This window comes from Penicillium hordei (genome assembly GCF_028827395.1).
Source record: "Penicillium hordei strain IBT 12815 chromosome Unknown utg000003l_segment0_segment0, whole genome shotgun sequence".
Classification (NCBI taxonomy): Eukaryota; Fungi; Ascomycota; class Eurotiomycetes; order Eurotiales; family Aspergillaceae; genus Penicillium; species Penicillium hordei.
The window spans coordinates 3168975-3193009 of NW_026623144.1; the positions used below are offsets into that span (position 1 = coordinate 3168975).

A 24035-nucleotide genomic window follows, 5' to 3' on the forward strand; every position below is an offset into this window, starting at 1 on the left:
TTCCATAATTCAACCCCCACCAAAGCATCACTCCACAAACCAACCAAAATGCAATTCAACATCCTCCTCACCCTGTCCGCCCTGATGGCTCTGAGCAGCAACGCCGCAGCTCAACCCCCTGTCCGCCTCAATGGCCTCGGTGCACCAAGCCAAGGGTTCCCATCTAGCCAAACTCCAGGCCCGTCCAGCACGCCAACTCCCACCCCAGTGAAGGGACTAGCCACGCCAACCCCATTCCCCTCTTCAACACCTGTCTTTTCCACCCTAGTACCACACATTGCTCCCTCCAAGACACCTAGCTCGTCCATCGGGGTACCGCACCCTAGCATCTCGCCTTTCTAAGGTACTTGGCTAGTGTACCTCGGTGCCGAACGCTAGCGCTAGCTCTGGTGGATCGGTGGATGCTTTCCACTAGGTACCGTGTCAAGTGGGGCTGTTTAGATGCATCCTCGATTTAGGGTTGAAAGCCCCTTCGACTGATATGAGAGGCTGAGGATATTGCTGTGTACGGATCGTCGGTTGATCCAATTGACGCACCGGTCTTGTGATGGCATCTTGAATGAAGAGTGAACGCAAAGTGAAGTGAATGGAGAATGAATGGAGAGTGAAGGAGGAAACGAGGTTAATGGTATAATTATATTCTGCTTGTGAATTTTTCGGTTGTGTTACGACGTTGTCAAGTAGATAATTATTAATTGCAATGTTTCATATTTGATATATGTTGTATGGTCATATCACCCTCATTTCGCCAGTAGCTAGCCATACTACCTGGTAGATCGAAAGTGAGCTCTGAGGCAGACTCAAATGCACTGGAATCGGCCTGTTTATCCAGAATCAGAAAATCGAATACGGTAGTGTCCCAGGTAAGGAACTATCTACTAAGAGATAATCACCGCTGACTCCATGATATCCAGAATCTCCTAATTTGTTTGTCTCTCACATAATTCACGTCCTATCAAAGTCCCATAAAATCCCCTCTCATTCCACGGAGACCTCCATCCTCTCTTCCCCTCACCATTGTTTCCCACCTTCTCCCTGGTGAGCTTTTCCTTGAGCCTTCAACATCTAATACTAACACCATACATCTAGCCCTGGGGATACCTTGGGATTACAGATTAGTCTTTCGGAATTTCCAGCTAACCCGCATTTCAAAAGGCCACGGGCATTGAGCACCCGCAGACAAGCAATCGAGCTGAGCTCCCCGCTGTTATTGCAGCTACCCGATATCGACACTAATTTAGTGAAGGATGTCGCTCTCTAGTCATTGCTACGGATTCGGAATACGTGGTGAGGGGCTGGACAATGCAAGCGGGAGCGCCGGTCAAAAATCAGGACCTTTGGCAGCGTTTACTCGGGGAGGTTGAACGGTGGGACGAGGAAGGAATACGCCTTGCATTCTGGCGTATTCCAAGAAAATTGAATACAAAGGCGGACCGGCATGCTAAAGAAGCTGCTGATAATGGTACGTCTCAAGGCTTTCGGGATATCGCCGGCATCCTTGTTTGAGAGGATCCGAGCACGGAGTTGCAGGATCTACCAGCCAGTAGATTCGAGACGCAAGACGCAGTGGTGGACTCTGCGTAAAGTAACCGTATTCCAGATCCCTAGATCCTACTCTTATATCAACAAGTCTCACCTTTTGTGTAAGTTTATTTAATGAAGCGTTTCTATCGTATGCCAGTTCCGGTCGAATAAGCCATAGCTCTACGGTAATCCATTTTATAGACTAGTGCTAGCTTGGAATAGCTTGGGGACTTTCTGGGTAGCGCTTACATGACTCCTGACCGATAACAGTTGAATGTTTTCTTTTTCAATATTTCATATTCGAAGAAACGTGCAGTCATTAAAGAATAATATCAAAAAGCCACCCTTGCCCAAAACCAAACCGTGAAACAAAACCCGCTCGAAAATAAATCATCAAGGTCAAAAATACTGTACAAGCCAGAGGAATCACGCCAATCACACGTAAGACATCCATCGTCTTATGCTGAAATAACCAAAAAAGAAAAGAAAGAAATTGCAATGCATCAAGAACACGAATCGCCATTCCAGGCGAGGTGGATATAGTCTCATACCAAATGAGACTGAGAGGATCTTCGCGGGCTATGCAAAGCGCAGTCGCCCGAATCTTGACTGATATTGCCTCCCCGATACCAGCCCTGGTCAATCAACCGTGTTTCGAGGTCTCGCCAGTATCCAGCTTTCCCGCCGGCGCCTGTCTTCAGATCGAGGTCGCCGAGGCGGATTTCAACAGGCGACTTTTCGTCATGTGGGATCTGCGAGGAGGTTAATATCCGATTAATCTTGACTAGCATAAACCCCGATGTTGCAGCATGAAACTCACCTTGATAAACATTGTACAGTCCCGCAGCGTCATCGCAAGTGACATCTCCCGAGACTGTGCCGACGGACCCTGCAGCCCGACATCCCTCTCAGTCTTCTGCAACGACTGCAGTCTCTGTAGTGTCGGGTTCCGATACAAAATTCGAGCCAGTCGCGATCGATCCTTGCACCCCTTGATCAGCCCCGTCGCTCGCAGCACATTCTCATACTGCTCCGACATCAGATCCAGCGGACAGAACGACCTCTGTTCTTTCAGGCCTTGGAGTTGCGACTCTCGGTTTTTCATCTCCCTCAACGCACACGTCCGACATCGATGTGCTGTCGCGGGCGCCGATGGCGACTGGTTGAGCCATTTGGGTTTCAGCTCGGCTAGGATGGCGCCCGGGTCTCCGGCCGTCGTCATGTCGGTAATGAGCAAGCCGAACTGCTCGTGTAGGCAGAGATAGCTGCCATGGCGTTTCTTGGGACGCGCGCCGTTTAGTTCGGCGGTGCGGAGTTGCTCGTTGCAGCTGGTGAGGAGACCCTCTGGGAGTCGGATGAGGGTTTGGTCGACTAGTTCTTCCGGATTGAATAACGGTCGGATAATGGTGTCGAAGTTGCGGGCAATCTCTGTGTAGGAGATGTCGGCCGCGGTTTCTTTGCGGAGTCGGAGTAGTTTTCCCTTGAGTTGGGTTGGTAGGTGGCAATGATCCGGGTCATGTGCAGGTGGAGATAGTGGCCTCTGGGGGTCTTTTTTGACGACTGGAACTCGTACGAATCGATAAATCACATTTGCTCCTCCCTCGGCAAGGTAGACGAGCTGAACCCCCGAGGGGAGTTCAAGTAGATTGAGTTTGGTCATCCGTTAGAGGGATGAGTGTTCTGGAAATCCAAGTTATCTGTGTGATCATGACGTGGCTGAACAATTCAGTTCTCCCCGCCACCGATGAGAATGTATTGAATGGAATGCAAAGTTGAACGGTTGAGAATGTAGAAACAATATCGTCTTGGGTGGACTATGCATATACCAGAGTGAGAGGCTCAAGATCCAAAGGGGCTAAACCGAGTTCAGCCGGATCACACTTCCAAGGCCGGGATATCCAATCAGTGTCGACGAAAGCGCAAGATTCAAGAAGAGCACAAGCTCTTGACGGATGAACCGAATGGAGAAGACTTCGAAAAAAGACGGAGAATCCGGACAAAGAAGCCCGACATTTAAAAACCGGGCAAGGGTTCAGTTGTGGGGACTTAGGAACCAGTGGCGTACCCCGGGGTCGATCATAAGTCAAAAGAGTTCGGAAAATGATAGTATAGGATTATAGGATTATAGAATCATGGAATCATGGAATCATGGAATCATAGGATCATAGAATCATAAAATGGAAGATCAAAAAGTTATATATTCGGAAATCCCTAGGATGAGAAAAAAAAAAAAGAAAGGCCCAAACCACATAGGCAATGGCGGTCAGCAAATCCTCTTAAATTGTAGAGATGCAGATTGCAGATGTGAGATGAACCTTGGAAAGAGGCTCGAGAGTCCATGTATAGAATGTATATGTGGTCAAGATGAGTAAAGATGAGTAAAGATGTCGTAAATGTCGATGTTCAGCCCTGCGGATATGGCGTGTCACACTGACCACATCCCTCATCTCATATCTCCCCGACATTCGACGTGATACTCTTTCTAATCTCCCCATCTCCCCATCTTCCCATATCCCGATATAAGACGAATATCCTCTTTTCCCCCTTTCACTATCCCAATCTGCAATATGGCCAACATTGCAACCCCCGCCCACTGCGTCGCTGATTTCTGTCTGGTCCCGGTAAGCAACCCGTGGACAAGTCACCTGCTTCCTACCACACTAACAGCATAAACCCAGATCGGCACCTCTTCACCCTCAGTCTCAGACCAAGTTGCCGACATCCAGCGGCTGGTTGAGACGTGCGGCCTGAAGTATGTCATGCATTCCGCAGGCACAACCCTCGGTACGTACGGTGTACCTATCTCAAGACTATAATACTATATAATATACTACACTACGTAGTATTATAGTATTATATAGTATCACATAGTATCATATAGTATTACCTCGGAAACCTCCACTGTTCTGTCTCCGGTTCCTATCTCTGTGGAACTCGTTCCTCTCATCTCCACCAACTGCGGGCTGTATCTGTCCATGCAGCTGAGATTGAAATCACAAGAAAAAGATAAGGAGAGAGCTGAGGGCTGATAGGCTGGTGTGACACTATATCTATATTTACTGACTTTTTTTTTTTTTTTTTGTAGAAGGATCTTGGGACCGGGTTCACCAGGTTATCGGACAGGCGCATACGATTCTTCATCAGAAGGGGATTGTTCGAATTCATACTGATATCCGGGTTGGAACGAGGTGAGTTTGCTATTTTTTTTTTGTTCTATGCCCCTTGCTTCCTATCTTGTGTAATCTATTTCTTGCTAATTGTCTATATTAGGACTGATAAAGTGCAGTCCTTTGAGGATAAGGTCACCAAGGTACAGCAGATATTGGGAAACAAGTAGAGTAGAATTTCTGAAAGTTCAACTCCAAAAGTCGAAAACACAGACACTTGATTTTGAATCATTCCATTCGTAGAAAACCATATGACTAGGTATTCTGGGGAATTCCATCCCATCCCCATTCTAATCCAAAACGCCTTGCCCTTGAATGCAAATACCCTATATCCCGGTACTATGCACCGTCCACCGTCCAGCCAGGGCACAGCCCCATACCGCAGGACTCAAAAGATATCCAAGAAATAACGTCCAAACGCTTCAAAAGTAAAAAAATAAAAAGCAAAACATGAGATACTAAGACCAACCCACTCTGTTTAGAAAGAAATCCCCCCACCGAGAAGATTCCCCCAGTTCCCACCAGTCCAAATCCAATTTCCCATCGACACCGACGTCCCCGACCTAGCCGATGACGCAAGTTCAACCAGCGCCTTGAACACATTACTCGTCGACGAGGCATCGCTAGTCGAAGATGCCGAAGTCGACACAGACTTACGGCCAACCGCATTGGTAACATTATTCAAGTTATCGACGGTATCAATCGCCGGACCGCGGTTGAAGAAATCCACCAAGATAAAAGTGGGCTGTCGTCCATTCCACGCCTTCTTGCAGGTTGTCGCCGCAGTGCCCAGGTTACCCGTTCCACCGGACGCGGCGTTCGTCGTGCTCACGTAGCTGGAGTTCGGGTACTCGACGTCCAGAATTGCGAGGTTGTTTGAGTACAGGAAGTGGTTCATCAATGGGAGAAGGTTGGCTGATAGTGCGGATGCACTGTTGCCTTTGTATGTTGACGGTCGGTCCACCTCGCATGTGAAGTTCGACGCGGAGGTCACGTCGTATGGATTCTCCCAGATGTAGCTCCATTCGGACATGAGGTAGGGGTAGCTGGTGCTGGTGTCTAGGGAGGCTACGAAGACGACGAGTCGCTTGCCGTCGTCGATCATGGTTTGGAGGGTTGGCCAGGTTGTTGGTGCGGTACCTTGAGTGGTAGGCTTGTAGGCGTAGTCGGTAATGTTGGCTGTTGTGAATTGGGTGTTAAGATCGGAGGCTGTGGCATCGTCGGAGTTGACTAGCAGGATTGTGACCACTATTTTGGGACGGACTGTTAGTATAGTGTCTTTCTAAACATCCTTGCGGAACTAACCCTCGTTTGGGTTGTCATCCAACCACGTCTTGATATCCGCCAGCCAATCACTCAGCAACCCCGCATCGAGCAGGTCGCAACTGGAATGACATAGACGCCATTGTGAGTTGCTCTTGTGGACTTGGGCTGTTACTAGCCGAACACCGGCTGATAGTTGCGTTGGAGTGTCGTAGTACTGGTTGGCGGCTAGCGAGTTGCCAGTATCACTATCGCGTACAAAGGGACTGTCGTGGGCGCCCAGGTGTGTAATTGCTCCATAGGACTTGGAGCAGAGATCAGGAGAGTTGTTGCATGCTGTCGTGCGCTTTTGGACCAAAGGGTTCGCAAGGACCACAGGCAATAATGCCAGGAAGTTGAATACTCGCATAGCTATAAACAAATGATGTACAAGGTGTAGCAATATACTCCTTTATCAAGATCAGATATAAATACGGAAAAGAAAAGGAGCACAGAGCTCAAATAAACAAAATGTTGACGAGGCCGCGTTGCCCTCTCAACTATTCTTAGATCCGGTGGATCGACAACTGCACTGCCATTGGCCTATTTATACCAACCTCTTGGATTTGTGACATAGCCCACCTGGGCAGTTCTAGGCATACAGAGTGCTCCGTAATTGTTAGCAATATACGAGTTAATAACATGAACTTTTATTGATCATTGACGATCAATGTCTCAACTGCGGGGGGAAAATATACGTGTACACTGATTCTCGATATGGGTATTATAATCAATTATTTACATATTTGTTAATATACATGGACTCATAGTCCTTTAAGCGACAAACGTATACCTGGGGCGCGTCGCTTCGTTCTGCTCGCTCGTGGCGGATTCACCAGCTGCTCCAAGTTCTGTTCCATCCCATCAAAGAGAGATCGATCGCCCCAGGCCTGGAACACATCGTTCAACACTTGCTGTAAAGGATACGGGTTCCGCCGCCGCAACATGCGGTTCATACGCCGCGCGGACAGAACATGGTGGCTGTAGAGCATAGCCAGCCGGTGGCGAACTGCCTGTGAGATCAATCGCTTGTCAAGACGCAGACCGGATTGTTCTAGCTCTCGGAGTAGAATAAGCCCCCGTACCCATGGAATGAGCTTTTCGTCCGTTTGGGAGTTAGGTGGGGCGATGGCAAATTTCGATGCAGTGGTGTCCAATACTCGAAACATGAAGCCCCAGGAGATGATGGCGGCTTGCATTTGTGGGTTAAAGACTAGGTCGAGCATCCGCCGATCGCGACCGTTGGCCTGCTTGAGGGGATCAAGAGATGGTTTGGGAGATGGAAAATCCGCCCAAGGCTTCGTCTTCTTCTTCTCAGGGCTTTCGGCGTATTGACGGACGAGCCACTGACAGCAATCTCGGAGTTTATCCCAGTCTGACCATGCATCCGCCATGCCGAGACGCTTAAGCATCTCAATCCAGAATGCAGCACTGACATATCCTCCCGCGGGAACCACGCGCTTTAGAATCTTGAAGATGAAGATCACTTCGTCGACGGCAGACAGGCGTTGACCCGGCGGCGGACGATGGTTCATTCGCCGGGGGGTGAGGATCTGCTCGGCCATGAAATCCACGCTGTCTTCGCCTAACGTCCGGCCACGGAGAGCTAGCTCGTCGGCGACCTTTGACGCCGCGCTCAATTCCCAGGCCGCGATATGCTTTCGAAAATGGATGTCGTAGAGGTCTGGTGCGCCCGGGTATAGTTCCGTCAATACCGCTAGAGTCATATTGTACAATCGCCAATCCCGGGCCATGTAGTAAGATACCAACATTGACTCCTGCATACGCTTGTCTTCGAGAGTGTCAGGATGCTGATCGCTGCGGAGGATATCGGAGAGAACGATGTCGCGGTTTTGGGTTGCAAGTTTTTGAACTAGGCTCGAGAAGACGGTGCTTCCTATAGAAATGCCGGACTGCTTAAGTATTTTAAGCTTATCCAGAAGATCTTGGTTGCCGTGAGCTCTCGTGGCTAATTCACGCAAAGTCCGGTGGCCGATCTCTGATACACCGAGCATCTTCAGCCCACCAACGATCATATCAAAATTAAGAGCACGAGTGGCAAACAGCTTGGCACCAATGTCATCTTTGAATGGTTTTTCGTCTTGCGACCCCTTCTCCTTGGACTTCGGTGCTGTATCTATTGGGCCAGGTTGATCAATCGAAGCTTCGGTATCAAACCGCTTTTTGACATAGCCACGGAGCCGATTGAACTCTTTCCGTAGCCCGAATTTCTCAACATATTCCAGCAATGGCTGTATCTCGTCGGGGCTCTGTGGGTGATCCTGACGTTGAGCAAGGAAGTGATGCATTGAGATCGCCGCCTCGCCATGGCCTTGTTGCATGAGCATTGCAATGACAGAACCATAAAAATTATGGTCGGGCGTAGTGGAACATATGGCTTGGAAAGCCTGCAGTCCCGGCGACAAAGACGACCGCTCGAGATCAACCAAAGTCGCGAATTCCGTGCCAGCCGGAAGAGACGAAGAACGAATCGCAGAAGGAAGGATTTTCAGCACATCATTTGCGCTGGCTAGATGGGAACTTTGAAGCTTCTTGTGCCATTCGACCGCACGTCTCATCAAGCCTTGCTCGAGAAGCCCACCCACCACGCGCTCATACAGCTGTGGCCATCGGCTGCCTTGTTGTTCCCGTATACTGACAGCATAGTCAAGAACCTCCTTTAGAAAAAGCTCCCGCCTCAATCCCATATCCACAAAACTCTCCCAAAAGAAGTCCGCTTGCTCTCCTGCAACCGGAAGCCGTACACCATCCACTCGAACCCTCAACCCTTCCCATATGTCTAGCGTGCCATTGTCACCGTAGTGCCGCTGGCGATATCGAAGAAGCTCTTCCCACAGATCAAAATTATTTTGATGTTCTGGATTATCCACTAATCGCGTTCCAATGTTGTTGAGGTGTCCGACATCCGATTCAAATTCAAGCTTGTCCGGTCGGAGAGACAGAAGTTTGGTAGGGCATTGTGTCGTGTTATTATTCGTTTGACCCTCTACGAGAGGCGTGGACTCAAGGGTATTTGGTTCGTTCGAGGCCTCGATGTCGTAGATGGGAAAGCTGAATGGCCGTTTCCCTCGGCATGAATCCTCTAGTTGATGCCGGGTCGGGTTATTGTCGGGTTCCTCGAGTGGTTCTTGTTTGGCGCTTCGCGAATGACATCGTAGACACCTGTACCTGGACTCCAGTTGCTCTATTCCGACCGGTGTTGCTGTGAGTGTGTCAAGGATCGAGACGGCGGACGGCCTCTTCAACAGTCGCAGAAGCGCCGGGCGCATGAGTGGTTAAGGAAGTAAGGTCGGGAAAGCAAATTCTCGACGTCAAACATCCTTCTTCAAGCTCCCGACGTCAATCCAAAAGCTTCGCTGCCGAATATTCAAAAGTTGATACGCGTATTGGGACTTTTCTGGCGCTTTTCCCTTTTGGGATGATGACCAGCTACAACGGCTGATTCGATCAGGTGATGCTCGGCACGTGATACGATATCCAGCTCATTCCGGGACCAACTTCACATCCCCATCTTGCCCACGTCGTACCTCACATCCCCGCTCCTTCTTCGCTTCCAACCGCGAAAATGTTCCGTGCTACTAGCTCCCGCATGGCTGGGTACGTCTTCCCTTCGAATCGCTCCATAAATCCTCCGCGCACAAACTTGATCTTCAGGGTGCGCCCATCGAATTTCCTCCCACAATCTTCGGGGTCCAATTGCGATTGATGCGGCTGCGGGGACCTGCTATCCCGCCATATTACTGCAAGATATACTGACTGGTTGGCTCCGTTTAGCTTCGTGTTCCGTGAGAACCGTGTGCCCTACTACCAGCGTCTCTTCCAGAACCACGATGGCAAGCGCCAATGGTGGAAGGTCAGTACACCTCCGGAACGGGCATATACGCCCTCAATTGAGCTTCAGACAGCAATAAACTGACAATGGAATTGTCTTGCAGACCTCCCGCTCCGGTTACATCATGTACCCCTACCTCATCTCGGTCTACGGCCTCGGTGCTGGTGAGTGGGCCCATTTTCTGATGTGAGATCTGGTCGAGAATAGAAAACTAATTGACAATAGCTACCACCTACGCCATGTGCCGCATGGTTCTTGTTAGTTTCACCCCACCCGCTACTTCTCACATCCCGACGAGAAGCACGAGTAACCGATTCAATACGTTCACATGCTAACTTCTTTACACAGGGCCACAAGACTTGGATCTAAATTATAGGTCTCAAGACCTATTTTGGCAGAGATGATGCCATTTTCAGTTCCGTTGGGTTAAGCTGTGGCATCGGTTGTTTTTTGTATGGTGTATTTCTACTCCAGGAAGGGGTTAGATGGGTTGGCAGCCACGCAGATTTGGAGCTGTACATATCATCAATTCAAGCGCCAATCCAAGAGATGCTGCCATATATCGTTTCCCTGGTCTCACAGAAGTACTTGTTCGGATCCCTCGCCCCAAGTTGGGTGTACTGTTTTTGATAGAATAGAGACGGCTACGTTATGACTCGCAGCAAGCTGAATCCGAGCTGACCTGCTAAGCATCTAAGTAGCGGTAACTTTCCAAGCATTGAGTTCGCCGTTGCTCATATTACGGCAGTTGAGAGATAGCTTATTCGGCGAAGCTCGAAATGGATGACGCATTACTTGCCTGGGCTACTTATTCCAAGGATGGTCAGGCATACACAGGAGACGGTCAATCTTCGATCTTCTTTTACAGAGCTTTGTACTCTACCTTCTGCAGTAGCCATTATACATATGTAGTCTATGCCCGATTGTTTAATACTCCTGCGGCAAGATCTGGGGACTCTGAAAATCTCAAACATAGCAGTGATCACAATCAACATAGTCTTGGAAAAGTTCATATTTGCAGTTCCAAATGTATGACTTCATTTATATATCTAGAACACGTGAAATTGTGTTGGGCTTGGAGACTACCGCTTGTGCGAAACAAGTCATAGGATACAAGCCCCGGAGCCCAGGCGTCCCCACGGCCCGCATCCACCCGTGCCCTGCTTTACACTTGATGACTCAGCAGCTTCACACCCTGGGCCTCGGAATATCCACTGGCCAATTTGGCTAGTAACTCTTGAGTCCAGGTCATAATATACGGCTTTGCTCGTTGAGATCCGTATATCCTTTGAAGCATGAGCATGCACTGAAAATATCTATATTTTGATATACTCGGTCAATTGGAGTCTTGGAACACCCGATCCATGCTCCTAGTATGACTGTCCTTATTGAGAGCCGTGCGTCCTGATTTTTGACTCTCACATATATAACAATGGAAGACGAGAGTTTCACCTATTCAGACAGACCCACCAAGCGGGTTCGTCAGGCCTGTGAGCCTTGCAGGTATCATCTCCCTCGAATTATTTAAGAAGATAGCTGTTAACCAATCTCCCAGGCGTAAGAAAGCTAAATGCCCCGGAGAGCAGCCGGTCTGTTCTTTATGTGCCAGACTACGGCAACAATGTCTATACGCCGATGAAAGGCGTCGGCCACTTCCCGAGTTGAGCCCAAGGCCCAATGATTCAGACCCTCGAACGTCTCGGGTTTTGGTGAGTATTTCTTTTATCTCTCAATGCAAGCGCCACCGACGTTATCCAAATACTGATCTCATCATAGGAAGATAGATTGCGAAGCCTTGAAAGCAAAGTGGGAGAGGTTTTGGATGTACTTGGGTAAGAACATTCAGCATCCCTATTCGGGCAATTACTTACTCGTAGGAACATGCAGCAGCTCGAGGGGTGAGCCGCAAAGACCCACAGAATCCCATATTCCGTCTGTGACATTATCGATTCCAAGCTCATCTATAACACTACCACCATGGGAGGAGATTATTCCTATTGCAGAGCTATATTTGCTATACTGTGACTCTCAGCCTTTGCCTCTTTTCTACAGGGATAGCTTTCTCTCCACTATACAGACGCGCGAGACGGAGCTTCTCTTTGCTATATTAGCACTTGCCTTTCGCTTCTCATACGCTCACCGCAACAGAGCTGATTCCACGAGCCTGATAAATAGCTATGCTGAGGTTGCTCGGGGCCTCGTTATGAAAAGAGTCTCCGAAGGGCCAGTGGAGCTTTCGACACTTCAATGTCTATGTATTCTAAGCTTGGTCGACTTCACGAGTACGATTCTAGCGCTTCCAACATTTATGTTGAAACGTAAGCTAATAATATCTATCAGACGGCAATACACATCGTTCCAGCATCCACAGCAGCTTAGCAATGAACCTTGCACAATGTGCCAATCTCGGACAAGAGCCTCGTTCATCAACCAGCGACATAGTCCGCGAAGAACGCAGACGCTGCTTCTGGAGTATATGTCTTCTCAAACGACTACACGGCGGTGACTTCCCAATCCCGGACATACCACAAGCCGGAGGCCCTCCATATCCCAAAAGCCCGGCACGACCACCTCGCTTCCTCTCTCCAGGACCATCCACCGGCGAAATACGGCGAAGTGACATGCAAGATGAGGGAATCATTGCATATGTGGTAGTGCTGAGCGAAGTTTTCGCACGGACAGCACGATACGTAGGCCTTCACGGACGTCCAAGCAATATCCCACCATGGTCTCCTCATTCCGAATACTCGAAAATTCTCGCTTTACAAATGGATCTCGAGACTCGCATGCCATATCTTCATCGGTTCAAACCAGCCAATCTCGCAGAACGCTCTCTCGAAGAATTACAGACGCACCGTGAATATTGGGGTCCGTGGTTTCTGAATCAATTCATATATCATACCAGTCTGTGTCTGCTCAATCATCCACTGCTTCTCTCGCTCAGTCTTCGCAATTTCCGGAGTACTATCCCAGAGATCTTCTTGCAGCATACCTCGGACTTGATCTCCTCGCATACAACCTGGATCATCCACTTCATCAACTGTTTTGAAGAAAAGTCATTTCTAGTATCAGATCCGTTGCTAGGCTACAGCGCCGCCGTAGTCGCTACAATCGAGCTGCAACTCAGTTTCACGGACGATTCGACGATCAGAGAACATAAACGTGAAAGATTCGCCAAGTGTGTCAAGTTTGTGCAAACCATGGGAGAAAGGTGGCCGCATATGGCTCGATTGGTATGAACCTTCATCTTCTATGTTCCCCTCGGGTAAAACAGCGATCTAACCATGTCAGCAGGCACATAGATTACAGCGACTAGAAGACGCTGTCTCGGCAACCTACCAGCCAGACCCAGGCGCACAAAACCAAAGCCTCCTAATCGACCTATCCCGATTCTGGGAAATCCTCGAATACTCATCCAACAGCGACACAGACTCTGCTCGGCGTCTATTCGGGGAGTCACTTTATGCCGGTTCCTCTTCTGCAGGCGCAGAAGTATCTCAGACGTCGCCTTTGCCTCCGCCATTCCGATTGAGTGTCCAGGATCAAGGTACCCCAAATATTCAATCTCAGCCGTTCAGTGCCAATACCACCTTTCCTAGCCAGGACTACTCAGCAAACCCTTTACTCTCGCCACAGAATATGACGATGTCTAATGACGAGTTCTCTATTCTTGCTGCCAATTTCTTTTCTCAGGGGCAGGAGTTCCTGCGCAGTGGTGATAACTGGGAAAGCGTTGGGAATTTCTAAGGGCTTGCAACAGCAGGCTTCAGCTCCTGTGTATCTTTAACCCTCTATCTTGTCTGACATCCTGAGATTGAACAGCTACGAAAGGTCCACGGCGTTTTATTCACGGTGCATTGTATTATCGTACTCGACATTTATCCACATTTTCTTCATAATATTATTTATCAACTACGACGAGGCCAAAGCACCCTTGAATTCCTTGACAAAGTTGAACACCTCCGAGAAAGTGTTGTACAACGGCACTGGGGCCACACGAACAACGCCCGGCTCCCGCTTGTCGCAAATGATACCCGCATTCTGTAGTCGTTCTGCTACCTTGTGCAGCAATCCAGGCTTGAGCAAAACACTTAGTTGAGCACCTCGAGCATGGGGATCTGATGGAGTGATAATATCAAACAGACGGGTCTCCTCGTCGGTATCCTTCAGAAGCAAGAACTCCAGATACGCCGTCAGCTTCAATGACTTTTGGCGTAGATCGGCCATGGAAGTCTGATCGAAGACAGATAAAGCCGCGCAAAGACAGGTCAGATCAATGACTGAAGGGTTGGAGACCTGGAAGCCTCCAGCTCCGGGAATAGGCTTGAACTCTGCTGGTGGTTAGCATATGATAGAATATGCACGCGCGACACGAATAGGAAGAAACTAACTGTTGTCCATCTTAAATCTCACCGACCGATCACCACCATACCATCCTGTCAAGCGGTGGCGGAACTGGGGAGCATCTGCTCCAGCACTATAATCAACCTGACCATGTCTCTCGTGCACGAAAAGACCACCCATCGCGCCGGGCCCAGCATTGCCGTACTTGTACGTGCACCAAGCTGCGAAGTCGACATTCCAGTCGTGCAGCTTCACCTCCACGTTTCCATATGCGTGTGCCAGATCCCACCCAACGATGAGGTTCTTTGATTGGGCGTACTTGGTGATTGTGGGGATGTCAAAGAGCTGTCCAGTGTAGTATTGGATACCGGGAAGAAGAAGCAGCGCTGCGGTTTCCGCATGCTCGTCGATATAGGACAGGATTTTCTCCGTTGAAATTTCGTGTTGTCCCTCATCTGGGCCAATCAGAATCATGTTCTCATTTGCATCTAGGTCATGCCACGCAATTTGTGATTCGATTGCATACTATAAACGTGTTAGGTGGTTGATTCTAACAATGTTGATCCCGAGAGGATCATTTCCATTGTAGATCGTCACTTACATGATCACTGGGGAATGCCTTCCAATCCATGAGAATCTTCCTCTTCGTCTCAGTCGGTTTGTAGAAGCTTGCAAGCAACAGGTGAAGATTGGTAGTCAACGTTCCCATGGCAGCGACCTCTTCAGGCGCGGCCCCGACAATGCGGGACATTGAAGCAGCTGCCTGTTCAGATAGCAGCTGCCACTGTTTCAATGGTGAACCTTCAAGATCGGTGAAGTGTCCACAGACACCGATAGAGGACCAAGTATCCAACTGGGCTTCCATATACTTCGACACGGCCTTGGGCTGGATACCTAATGAGTTACCGCAAAAGTAAGTGCTTAGCTCTGACGAGAGACCTACATGAGCTTGTTAGCAATAATCAAACTATATCTCGCGTCTCCGCAGGGATATCGTTCTCACCTGGCTTCGCCAGCTTCTTTGTCGCAAGATTCGCCTTGGAGGGAATAATAAACTGGTCACGGAATTCGCGCAGAGGATCCGCTGCGTCCAGAGACGCAGCATACTCTTGCGATGCTGCCTCTGCAGGGAAGACTGGCTTAGACACTTTGATACCCGTCATGTTGGTGATAAATGCTATGAGATGTGTCGAATATGGTATAGCAAGTCAGGCGGGATTTGAGTTATAACCAACTGAGAACGAGGGGGAAGAGGATAATCGGGAAATGGACTTGCTTTTTATAAGGAAAGTACCGAATCGGAGACCAGGGACCTTCAAAAGAGATGCAACGATACCAACCCGGATGGTATTCCGTTTCCGTCTCCCCCGATCCGTCTCTATCCTCTTTCTTAGTGGTCCACATAGCTATCGTTGCATATTATTTTATGATCTCGCCGATGTATAACATAAAGGATACATTGCGTCTATCTCCCATGCCTTGCATTATGACGCCATCCATATTTACAGATGACTTGCCTTCTATGCAGACCAGCTAACAAACAACAATCAAAATGTTTGATACCAAACAGAATCATCTAGTCTTGACCGCAACATCGAACTCAGAAAGGATTTGTTTCGGTTATTTTTTTATGTTTTATCTTTTTATTTTTTTATTGATTTGGCAGGAAATGAATTTACATTCCAAACATTTTCTATACCTATAAGGTTGAACTAAGCAGAACTAAGCCTATCTACGGCTCATGTCGCACGGTTATTTTATCCATGAAGAGACGGAAGACGGAGATAGATCCGGATATCTTCCGGGTTGTATAGATATCTTGACTAAATGGGCCCGATACAAGCCGATGCAGTAAGATATTTCAATAATGAAGCCATATAGCACTAAATCTATTCTTGCACTATAAATCTCAAAGGCTGTCTTTTCCCTTCGTCTTTGTTCATACCACGCCAGACATTGTTCTCCCTCCCTCCCTCACACTGTTCCACGATCCATCATCCACGATGTTGCAATCAACAGATGCTACCCTCAATGATCTCTTCGAAGATTATGCCGAGCAGGGTTTTCTCTCAGATGGCCTTCCGCTAGCCAGGATTTCAAACCCCTATTACGAGACCTGGGAGGATATAGCCAGCCAACTCCCAACCCTCATCCAAACATGCCAAATCCGCGAGAAAATCGATAATATGCCCGTCTGCACGACTGAGCATCTTCAGACAGAACCAGAATGGCGAAGAGCATGTGTTATCATGGGGTATCTCGCCCATGCCTATATCTGGGGAGGGGAGACCCCAAAAGACGTGAGCACCCACGCACCCTTTCCTTTCCGTTCAAAGACGTTCCTAACATCCAGTCAACAGAGACTGCCCCCCTCTATCTCAAAACCATTCCTTGAGATATCAGCCCACCTCGAGCTTCCTGCCTGCGCTACCTACGCCGGCCTCACACTATGGAACTTCATACCTTCCCACCCAGAAGCAGACATCACAGACCCAGACAACCTCCACGTTCAAACCTCCTTTACCGGCACAAAAGATGAGGAATGGTTTATGGTGATCTCCGTCGCCGTTGAAGCCAAAGGCATCAAGCTCATCTCGTTGATGCGGGACGCCTTCAAGTCAGTTACTGCCAACGACGTAGACCTACTCACTGCCCTCTTGTGCAGGTTCGCCGACGGTTTGTGTGACCTCACATTGACTCTGAAAAGGATGTACGAGCATAACAAGCCGACTGTCTTCTTCCACCAGCTGCGGCCGTTCTTGGCTGGCAGTAAGAATATGGGTCATGCTGGTCTTCCCAATGGTGTGTATTATGATATTGGTGATAGCGATGGAGTGGAACGACCGGAAAATTGGCTCCAGTTGAGTGGTGGGAGTAATGCACAGAGCTCGCTGATTCAAGCACTTGATATTTTCCTTGGTATTAAGCACTCTGCGACGGATGGGAAGCAGGCTTGTGGTCCGAGTTTTATTCAGGTAAGAACACCAACGCGATATCGGTCTTCGATGTCTATCTCTAGACATGTGTGAATAAATATTAACACCAAATACAGCAAATGCGAGACTACATGCCTGGTCCACATAGACGCTTTCTTGAAGAGCTATCTGATCGAGCTAACGTTCGTCCGTTTATACTGGACTCGCCGGTTCAGCCGCTGAAGGATGCATACAACGCCGCTGTGAATGAGCTCAAAGCTTTCCGTGATACACACATCCAGATGGTCACTCGATACATTATCATGGCGTCGAGGCAGCCTAATCCAGTTGAACAGGGGAAAGGCAAAATGAATCTAGCCACGGCCAGCTCTCAAATGAAAGAAGGAGGCGCGAAGACTAAGCTTGCTGGGACTGGTGGTACGGATCTGATACCCTTCCTGAAAAAGACCAGAGATACGGTTCAAGATGCCAAGTGCTAGATGTTCAGATGGACATGCGATGATTGAACGAACATTTTGTGATATAGACTTGTCTTTCCATATTGTAGATTGATATTGGTTGGTTGCCACTAGTACTATTGTTCAAAATGGCCTTCCTAAACAGAGAATCATATCATGAACTAGCATAGGATACACCCGGAGACCTGGGGGTACATCAACAGCGATAGGACTGTATCCTTGTAGGATTTCCCTTTCCCAGGTAAGTGGCAGACACCCGAGTTAAGCTTCTTGCAAACTTGGTATGAATATGATTTAAAAGGAATCCCCGGTGCATTCCCAGGACTCCCTGAAGGATAGTCTGCGACGTTCCAGCTTGCAGTAATGAGAAAAGGGCCCAATGTGATTCCTAGGCACAAACATGCGATGACGCACATATTCGAGCCTCTTTTGATCGTAGCTGGCATACAATGCAATAGTTGTGACGAATTGGGTGGAAACAGACAGGCTAGATCTTGTGGCCAGGCGATTATCAGCGTAAAGACACGAACTTCGACTGTTCGGGGCAGTACAGCCACTCAAAAAAGTCCCAGTACTGAGGATCGTTTGAACCGGGGTGATGAGGGTTGTTGGAGAGGCACATTCTGACGGGGTGCTCAAAAGTCAACCACACGGCAATGGCCTGGGTGGTTCTTGGTTTAAAAGGAGCTTGAAGCAATCACCGCTTCTTCGTGTTGGCTGGCACACCCTCACTCTCTCGCAGCTGGGCCAGATACTTCTCTCGCTCGATCAAGCGTTCCTTCTCTTCCCTGATCATCTGCTCAACTGTCTGAGTGGCCCCGGCCATGCGATCAAGCTCTTTCCTCTCGGTCATCCGACTGTATGGGTTCCCGGGCGCATCACTCATCGGAATATCCGCTGTCCTGCCATTTCCAATCTGCTTGGTATTCTTTCCCTTGCTCTTGCCAGGCTGACCACCAGCAAAGCCTCCGGTGAGGATCTCGTAGAACGGCTCAACGGGCTCATTGAAAATGATCTCTTCATAGTTCTGGCTGATCACAGTTTCCCGACGTTCTTTCATTCCCTCCGCATCTGGGCCGTAAGGGTGTAGCTTCAGACTATGCCACAATGTTTGCGGCTTCTCGTTTGACTCGGCCACAAAGTAGAGCTTGATCTGAATTTCGAATTCACCCCAGCCAGTTTCAGAAACTTCGAAGGGAGACTGCTCGATCGAGCGCACATTGTGGGCGTATGTCTCGTGCAGCTTGAATTGGACTTTCTTTAGCCAGTAGGAGATATCTTCGCCGTTGACTCCCTTGACGAATATCTCCCACCTGTGGGTGTGGTCTGGAGGACAGTTTGGAGGCTTATTCTCGGGATCGAAGGGGTGCGCTATACTGCCAAATACTGGGTTTGTTAGCTTGTGGCTGTTGGCGATGATGCGCGCTTTGCGGACATACCAAATGGCCGGAACACCGAGACACCCTGCGAGCATGTTAGGTTGATTTCCAAATTTCCCAGGCTTTGAAGCTTACCCTGACGCGCTTGTTTCCTGTGGCAGATACCATCTTGTAAGTTGATTGTAGATTGTAGAAACAGACGGGAATGGATTGTCCAGAACAGGGCGCAAGAAAGTCGCGGGAAAAAGGATAATCCGGCGTGGCTCAAGTGGCCCGACAAGAAGGCGAATGATGCCGAATGCAGCTTCAAAGTTCTAGTCAAGAGACAATTACCTTGAACTATTTCACTGTTTCGCTTGTTGGATAGCTTTGATATTGACCTCCTCAGCTCAGCTCTGAAGTGTCAATTGCGAGCCTAAATACCCTGGGCTACTGTTCCGGTTCTTAGTGATATCATCTCCGGAGCTATCGAAGCTACAGCATGTCGACCAAAAGACTAGTCGTCGCCGGAGGAAGTGGTTTTTTGGGTTTGTGATGCCCATCCAGGGCAAAATAGAAATACCATTTTACTGACTAGCTATTCCAGGATCCAGGATCTGTAAAGCCGCAACAGCAAGGGGATGGACAGTTATATCATTAAGGTAGCCTTCCCGCTTATGTATGGATCTATAGAAGAGGGAAATGCTGATCATTGTCTAGTCGATCTGGTGAGCCTCGGTGGGACACAATCACCGATTCTCGGGAACGGCCTAGCTGGGCAGGCTCCGTGGAATGGGCCAAGGCCGATATCCTCAAGCCAGAGAGCTACAAGCCACATTTGCACGGTGCCTCTGCTGTTGTCCACTCAATGGGAATTCTTTTGGAAGCCGACTACAAAGGCGTTGTGCAAGGGAGGGAACCAATTCTTAGCGGCCTTCAACGAGCTTTTAGTACATCTAAGCTTGGAAGCCAGAACCCTTTAACGAGACAAGAAGGCGAGGCTTTGGAGCCAAAGGAGAAAGATAAACAGCTGACCTATGAGCTGATGAATCGAGATTCTGGTGTGTACAAGAGTTCTAAAGTCTGTTTCGAAAGCTGACACATGTGTGATTTAGCAATTGCACTAGCCAAAGAGTCCGTCAATGAACATGTTCCGACCTTCGTTTACATCTCTGCGGCGGCCGGGTCACCGATCCTACCGGCTAGGTACATCAGTACTAAAAGAGAAGCAGAGGCAACTATCACATCCAAACTTCCGGACCTAAGAAGCGTCTTCATACGCCCGGGCTTCATGTATGACTCGAGTCGGAAGTTCACGCTGCCAATTGCAATGGGTGGCTTTGTTGCCTCAGAGCTCAACACATTCCTCGGGAATAAGCTCGGGTTCCTCGGGGCTATGGCCGAAAAGCCCCTCAAGGCCGATATCGTCAGCGAAGCGGTGGTCGAGGCATTGGAGGATGAGTCCACCAAGGGTGCAGTCGGAACAAAACAGATTGAGGCACTTGCAACAAAAGCCTGGCGAAAGACGATGCTTTAGGTATGTTGGCTGATCAAGTGATGTGTATGTTTGTAAAACAATGTTTTTTTTGGGGCAGAGGGGGAAATGTGCTGGATCTCTGCTTGTTGATTGATGCTTTGTCCAAGTACAGCTGTATAGCTCGGAAGTTCCACTCATGTAAAATACCGCAATCAATTTCACATTCAAATTAGATCATGGTGCCACGCTCGAAGCTGTCCCGAATTTCGGTGGTGTACTAGAAAAATGTTAGCGAAACGATCACACAAAAACAGAGCAAGGGAACACTGACCTTGTTGTAGAAGCGAGCGAGTTTCTGGTTGAACTGCCTGTTCTTCTCGTTGATATATGTCACATCCGCGTCATCATCACCACCACGGCGCTCCTTGCGTTTCTTCAGGCGCACCTCCTCTGCCTTCTGGATATCGTTGACCAGTCTGTCAACAGCAGCCCGATCTGGTTTGCTTTCCGTAAATCCAGTCGAGTCTGCAGTGGAATAGAAGCTACCGTTCTTGTCGATTGCAATCATTTCACCATCCTCTGTCTCCACAATCTCGAGATCGCCGTTAGCCGCGGCTCTTTCGATCGCAGCAAGCTTATCCTTTTCGTAGGACTCCAAGTTCGGCGCCATTTCCCTCAACTGTCTCTTGTAAATCTTCCGCGCATCTTGAGTGTAGTCCTGGAAAGCCACGTCATCTCGGTGGCGTTGCTTCTTCTCCATGCGCCTATCCCACTTCTCCGATTCGTCGACTGTCCAGTCCCATGCGCGCTTGCGCTCAAAATCTTCTCCGCTAGCTTCCGTGTCTGCTTTGAGGAGGTTGTGGGAGGCGAATGCATGCTTGCGGGACAATGTATTTAGCAGAGCCGGGTCCGTAGTCAGACGCTGGGACTCAGCCGCAGTCTCTTTTAGGTTGCGCTCCGTTGCAGATTTCTATATGCTGCATCAGTTATGTGATGGGGTAGGACTGGCCAATCCTATTGATTTGCGGAAGTCATTTTTGAGGACTACTTACAGCTCGAGCCTGCAGGGCTTTGAACCTGTTCATTCGCTCGCGCGCTTTGGATGCACCGTCATCCTTTGTGTTTTCTGGTTGAGATTCGTCATTGTTTTCAGATGTCGTGACATGCAATTCGCTCGTGTTCTCGGTCGGTTGCTCGGTCGGTTGCTCAATGGACTGTTCTTGGCTCGCCTCGTCCTTCGCGGATTTATCCGCATTTCTGGTTCGAACCATAATTTCCTCGGGTTAATCAATAGATCAACAGCAGCTATGGATAGAAAGCGGTGGTTATTTTGTTGGCAGCTAAGTTGATAATAAATGGAAGCTGGTTTGAAGACGAAATAAAAGCGCGAATGCGGTCCATTACCGCCTCTCACACCGCCCTTAATCTGCCAGTCAAACCCCAGACTTAACCCCTTATCGGTCCGTGTTTATCTTCGAGGTTCTCCACATCTCAGATCAGCTTTACTTTAGTCAACATGAGACCGTTGCACACTCGGTTACTGCTGCTGCAATCAAGGCGACAGCTGAACACTGGGAATGTATTGTCACGTCAATCGGTGCGCAGCATCTATCCTGCAACAATCAAACGACTCCATGACCCATCACCATCTGAACTGCTTCGATTCGCCCTAACAGATTCAACTAAGCCAATCCATGAATCGAATAATAACGAGGTCTTATCTGGGCACCTTCGTGGACTTTTTGCCACCGACTGGAAACTCAACACTCCACCTCCGCCGTTGTGGACCTCCCTCAAAGGGCTTACAGCGCGGAACCAAGAGTTGTTGTGGGATGCCAATAGCGATATTACCGATGTCTCATCCTTGCGGAGTCTAATTGAGAGATATGTCAACGACAGACATGGAGCAGAGATCCTGCAGACTCGTAATTGTTTGCCATTACATCACGCTTTGCGACGCTGTCAACGGAAAAACACACTAGCAGAAATCCTGTCTGTGCTACGTGACTTGTTTGCAAGGCTGAAGCGCCTCCAGCTTCCTATCCAACCTGGGATGTACACTATAGCGTTATACTTTGCATCTTTTGATCTTTCGACTTCAGATCTCAGGCACTGCTTGGATGGGCACCACCAGATGGGCTTTCCAGCCCTAAGTCTCAAGGAAAGTTTGCGGGTAGTCCGATATTGCTCTGAGGCACTTGACTGCAAAGCTTTTGAGGACCCATACTACGATCTTAGTCCCATCCTTGCTGAGATTACAGGCGAAGGAGAACTTGTGGCACAAAATCACAATTTGCATGACACATTGTTCTGGGCGCAGTCAACTGATCAAATTGGCAACCGATTCAATTCTGATAATAAGGCCCAGGATTATATCTGTCTACTTGCTAGGCTTGGGAACGATGAAGTGCTGCACAGATGCTGGTCTCTTTTTTTAAATAATATTCAGCCTAAAAGCCATCAAAGCTGCATCGCTGCCTATCAGGTAGTGCTGGCTCTAGTCCAAAATGTTCAATCAGAAACAGCAGCGAAATGGTTGGAAGATATCTCTCAACATTGTGGTGATAACTTGCCATTCATTGCGAAGTTTCCGAATATTCGATTCCTCCTTGATGATCCTGTTGTGGGTGAGGCACTACCTGACCTAGTGAGGGGAGAGGACTATCTCGAACTGCTTGGGTTTTGCCTTGAGGACATGGATCGAAGGATAGGTGTTCAATGGAGCCCTGAAAGTCAAAGCCATTTCAGTGCGGCCTTGGATCCCTCAGAAACAACCTGGGCAGCATTTGATGATCAACTTTTGCCCAAGATTGATAACAAATCCGTTGATTCTGATCATGGAGGGCAGTTGTATGCAGAACTTTATGCTCATGGCTGCTCCAAGTCTCCGGCTACGCTGGGGAGGGTCGTAGATCTGTTGAATGACCACGACGGACAATCCCAAAAGATAGCCACTCATCTTGATTACAATGCGGCACGGCTTGATGAATTCCACTCCAAGTTTGGATCGCTTGAACTCCGATGGGTACCAGGACACTCACCGATCGAATTTTCCAACTCCCAAATTCCGGCGCTGCGTGATTCTTCTGAGCCTATGACCCCATCCACCCTAGGCCTTATTCGGGCTCGTTTGATCATTCATGGAGTTCCTCAAATGGGGGTCGATAACTTACATTTAATGCAAGTCGGCTGCATGGATATGCGGTATGGACCAGACGAACCATGGCAGCCGTCAGGTTATATCGTGGTTTGGGACCGTCATTACGGGGAACTCCTCGGGCTTTACGTTGGGCAGGACACCGGGGTCATTGACAGTGGACCAGCACCTTCAGATGGCCCTCTTGGTGCCTTGATGCATCTCACGCTGTCAGCCAATCCTGAGCGAACATTTTATCCTAGTGGCACACGCACTCATTCTCGAAATTGCTGGGGACCTTACTATTTGGATGTAGATCCAAGTGCAGATCTAGAGTACTAAGTGTTTCCCTGCATGTGAAATACCCGTGAAATCATGAAAGCATAAAATTTCACTTGACGAACAGATGAATATGATGGGATGTTGATATGACTGAGCGGTGATGTGCTTCGGCAGAATCGAGATGTACCACAACACTGT

At 48.8% G+C, this 24035-nt stretch overlaps 13 protein-coding genes across 13 annotated transcripts; 7 read left to right on the forward strand and 6 right to left on the reverse strand.

The window, feature by feature from the left end:
* Nucleotides 1-48: 48 nt before the first annotated feature.
* N7537_006422 (uncharacterized protein) lies at nucleotides 49-342 on the forward strand (the record flags this gene model as incomplete). Its single annotated transcript, XM_056897479.1, has 1 exon — nucleotides 49-342. The coding sequence occupies one exon, from the start codon at nucleotides 49-51 to the stop codon at nucleotides 340-342; it is 294 nt and encodes a 97-aa protein (XP_056753264.1).
* Nucleotides 343-2069: 1727 nt separating this feature from the next.
* Nucleotides 2070-3184, reverse strand: N7537_006423 (inositol-pentakisphosphate 2-kinase; the record flags this gene model as incomplete). Its single annotated transcript, XM_056897480.1, has 2 exons — nucleotides 2070-2276; nucleotides 2345-3184. 2 exons carry the CDS (start codon nucleotides 3182-3184, stop codon nucleotides 2070-2072), a joined length of 1047 nt encoding a protein of 348 aa, XP_056753265.1.
* Nucleotides 3185-4091: 907 nt separating this feature from the next.
* On the forward strand, nucleotides 4092-4861 carry N7537_006424 (thiamine-binding protein; the record flags this gene model as incomplete). Its single annotated transcript, XM_056897481.1, has 4 exons — nucleotides 4092-4145; nucleotides 4203-4308; nucleotides 4610-4712; nucleotides 4795-4861. 4 exons carry the CDS (start codon nucleotides 4092-4094, stop codon nucleotides 4859-4861), a joined length of 330 nt encoding a protein of 109 aa, XP_056753266.1.
* Nucleotides 4862-5169: 308 nt separating this feature from the next.
* Nucleotides 5170-6363, reverse strand: N7537_006425 (uncharacterized protein; the record flags this gene model as incomplete). Its single annotated transcript, XM_056897482.1, has 2 exons — nucleotides 5170-5939; nucleotides 5997-6363. The coding sequence occupies 2 exons, from the start codon at nucleotides 6361-6363 to the stop codon at nucleotides 5170-5172; spliced, it is 1137 nt and encodes a 378-aa protein (XP_056753267.1).
* A 394-nt stretch (nucleotides 6364-6757) lies between these two features.
* N7537_006426 (uncharacterized protein) lies at nucleotides 6758-9283 on the reverse strand (the record flags this gene model as incomplete). Its single annotated transcript, XM_056897483.1, has 1 exon — nucleotides 6758-9283. One exon carries the CDS (start codon nucleotides 9281-9283, stop codon nucleotides 6758-6760), a length of 2526 nt encoding a protein of 841 aa, XP_056753268.1.
* A 296-nt stretch (nucleotides 9284-9579) lies between these two features.
* On the forward strand, nucleotides 9580-10215 carry N7537_006427 (cytochrome c oxidase subunit 7; the record flags this gene model as incomplete). The annotated part of the gene is made up of 5 exons (XM_056897484.1): nucleotides 9580-9611; nucleotides 9789-9867; nucleotides 9950-10010; nucleotides 10072-10103; nucleotides 10195-10215. 5 exons carry the CDS (start codon nucleotides 9580-9582, stop codon nucleotides 10213-10215), a joined length of 225 nt encoding a protein of 74 aa, XP_056753269.1.
* A 1063-nt stretch (nucleotides 10216-11278) lies between these two features.
* On the forward strand, nucleotides 11279-13593 carry N7537_006428 (uncharacterized protein; the record flags this gene model as incomplete). The annotated part of the gene is made up of 6 exons (XM_056897485.1): nucleotides 11279-11349; nucleotides 11402-11555; nucleotides 11623-11678; nucleotides 11734-12128; nucleotides 12187-13079; nucleotides 13141-13593. 6 exons carry the CDS (start codon nucleotides 11279-11281, stop codon nucleotides 13591-13593), a joined length of 2022 nt encoding a protein of 673 aa, XP_056753270.1.
* Nucleotides 13594-13758: 165 nt separating this feature from the next.
* Nucleotides 13759-15353, reverse strand: N7537_006429 (uncharacterized protein; the record flags this gene model as incomplete). Its single annotated transcript, XM_056897486.1, has 4 exons — nucleotides 13759-14177; nucleotides 14238-14715; nucleotides 14792-15129; nucleotides 15194-15353. The coding sequence occupies 4 exons, from the start codon at nucleotides 15351-15353 to the stop codon at nucleotides 13759-13761; spliced, it is 1395 nt and encodes a 464-aa protein (XP_056753271.1).
* Nucleotides 15354-16193: 840 nt separating this feature from the next.
* Nucleotides 16194-17605, forward strand: N7537_006430 (indoleamine 2,3-dioxygenase; the record flags this gene model as incomplete). The annotated part of the gene is made up of 2 exons (XM_056897487.1): nucleotides 16194-17165; nucleotides 17243-17605. 2 exons carry the CDS (start codon nucleotides 16194-16196, stop codon nucleotides 17603-17605), a joined length of 1335 nt encoding a protein of 444 aa, XP_056753272.1.
* Nucleotides 17606-18281: 676 nt separating this feature from the next.
* On the reverse strand, nucleotides 18282-19131 carry yaf9 (YEATS domain-containing protein YAF9; the record flags this gene model as incomplete). The annotated part of the gene is made up of 3 exons (XM_056897488.1): nucleotides 18282-18970; nucleotides 19024-19048; nucleotides 19099-19131. 3 exons carry the CDS (start codon nucleotides 19129-19131, stop codon nucleotides 18282-18284), a joined length of 747 nt encoding a protein of 248 aa, XP_056753273.1.
* A 313-nt stretch (nucleotides 19132-19444) lies between these two features.
* Nucleotides 19445-20479, forward strand: horA (ubiquinone biosynthesis protein COQ11; the record flags this gene model as incomplete). The annotated part of the gene is made up of 4 exons (XM_056897489.1): nucleotides 19445-19490; nucleotides 19550-19604; nucleotides 19663-20003; nucleotides 20058-20479. The coding sequence occupies 4 exons, from the start codon at nucleotides 19445-19447 to the stop codon at nucleotides 20477-20479; spliced, it is 864 nt and encodes a 287-aa protein (XP_056753274.1).
* A 52-nt stretch (nucleotides 20480-20531) lies between these two features.
* Nucleotides 20532-21690, reverse strand: N7537_006433 (pre-mRNA-splicing factor SYF2; the record flags this gene model as incomplete). Its single annotated transcript, XM_056897490.1, has 3 exons — nucleotides 20532-20696; nucleotides 20751-21389; nucleotides 21472-21690. The coding sequence occupies 3 exons, from the start codon at nucleotides 21688-21690 to the stop codon at nucleotides 20649-20651; spliced, it is 906 nt and encodes a 301-aa protein (XP_056753275.1). The 3' UTR covers nucleotides 20532-20648.
* Nucleotides 21691-21935: 245 nt separating this feature from the next.
* On the forward strand, nucleotides 21936-23897 carry N7537_006434 (uncharacterized protein; the record flags this gene model as incomplete). The annotated part of the gene is made up of 1 exon (XM_056897491.1): nucleotides 21936-23897. The coding sequence occupies one exon, from the start codon at nucleotides 21936-21938 to the stop codon at nucleotides 23895-23897; it is 1962 nt and encodes a 653-aa protein (XP_056753276.1).
* Nucleotides 23898-24035: the final 138 nt, after the last annotated feature.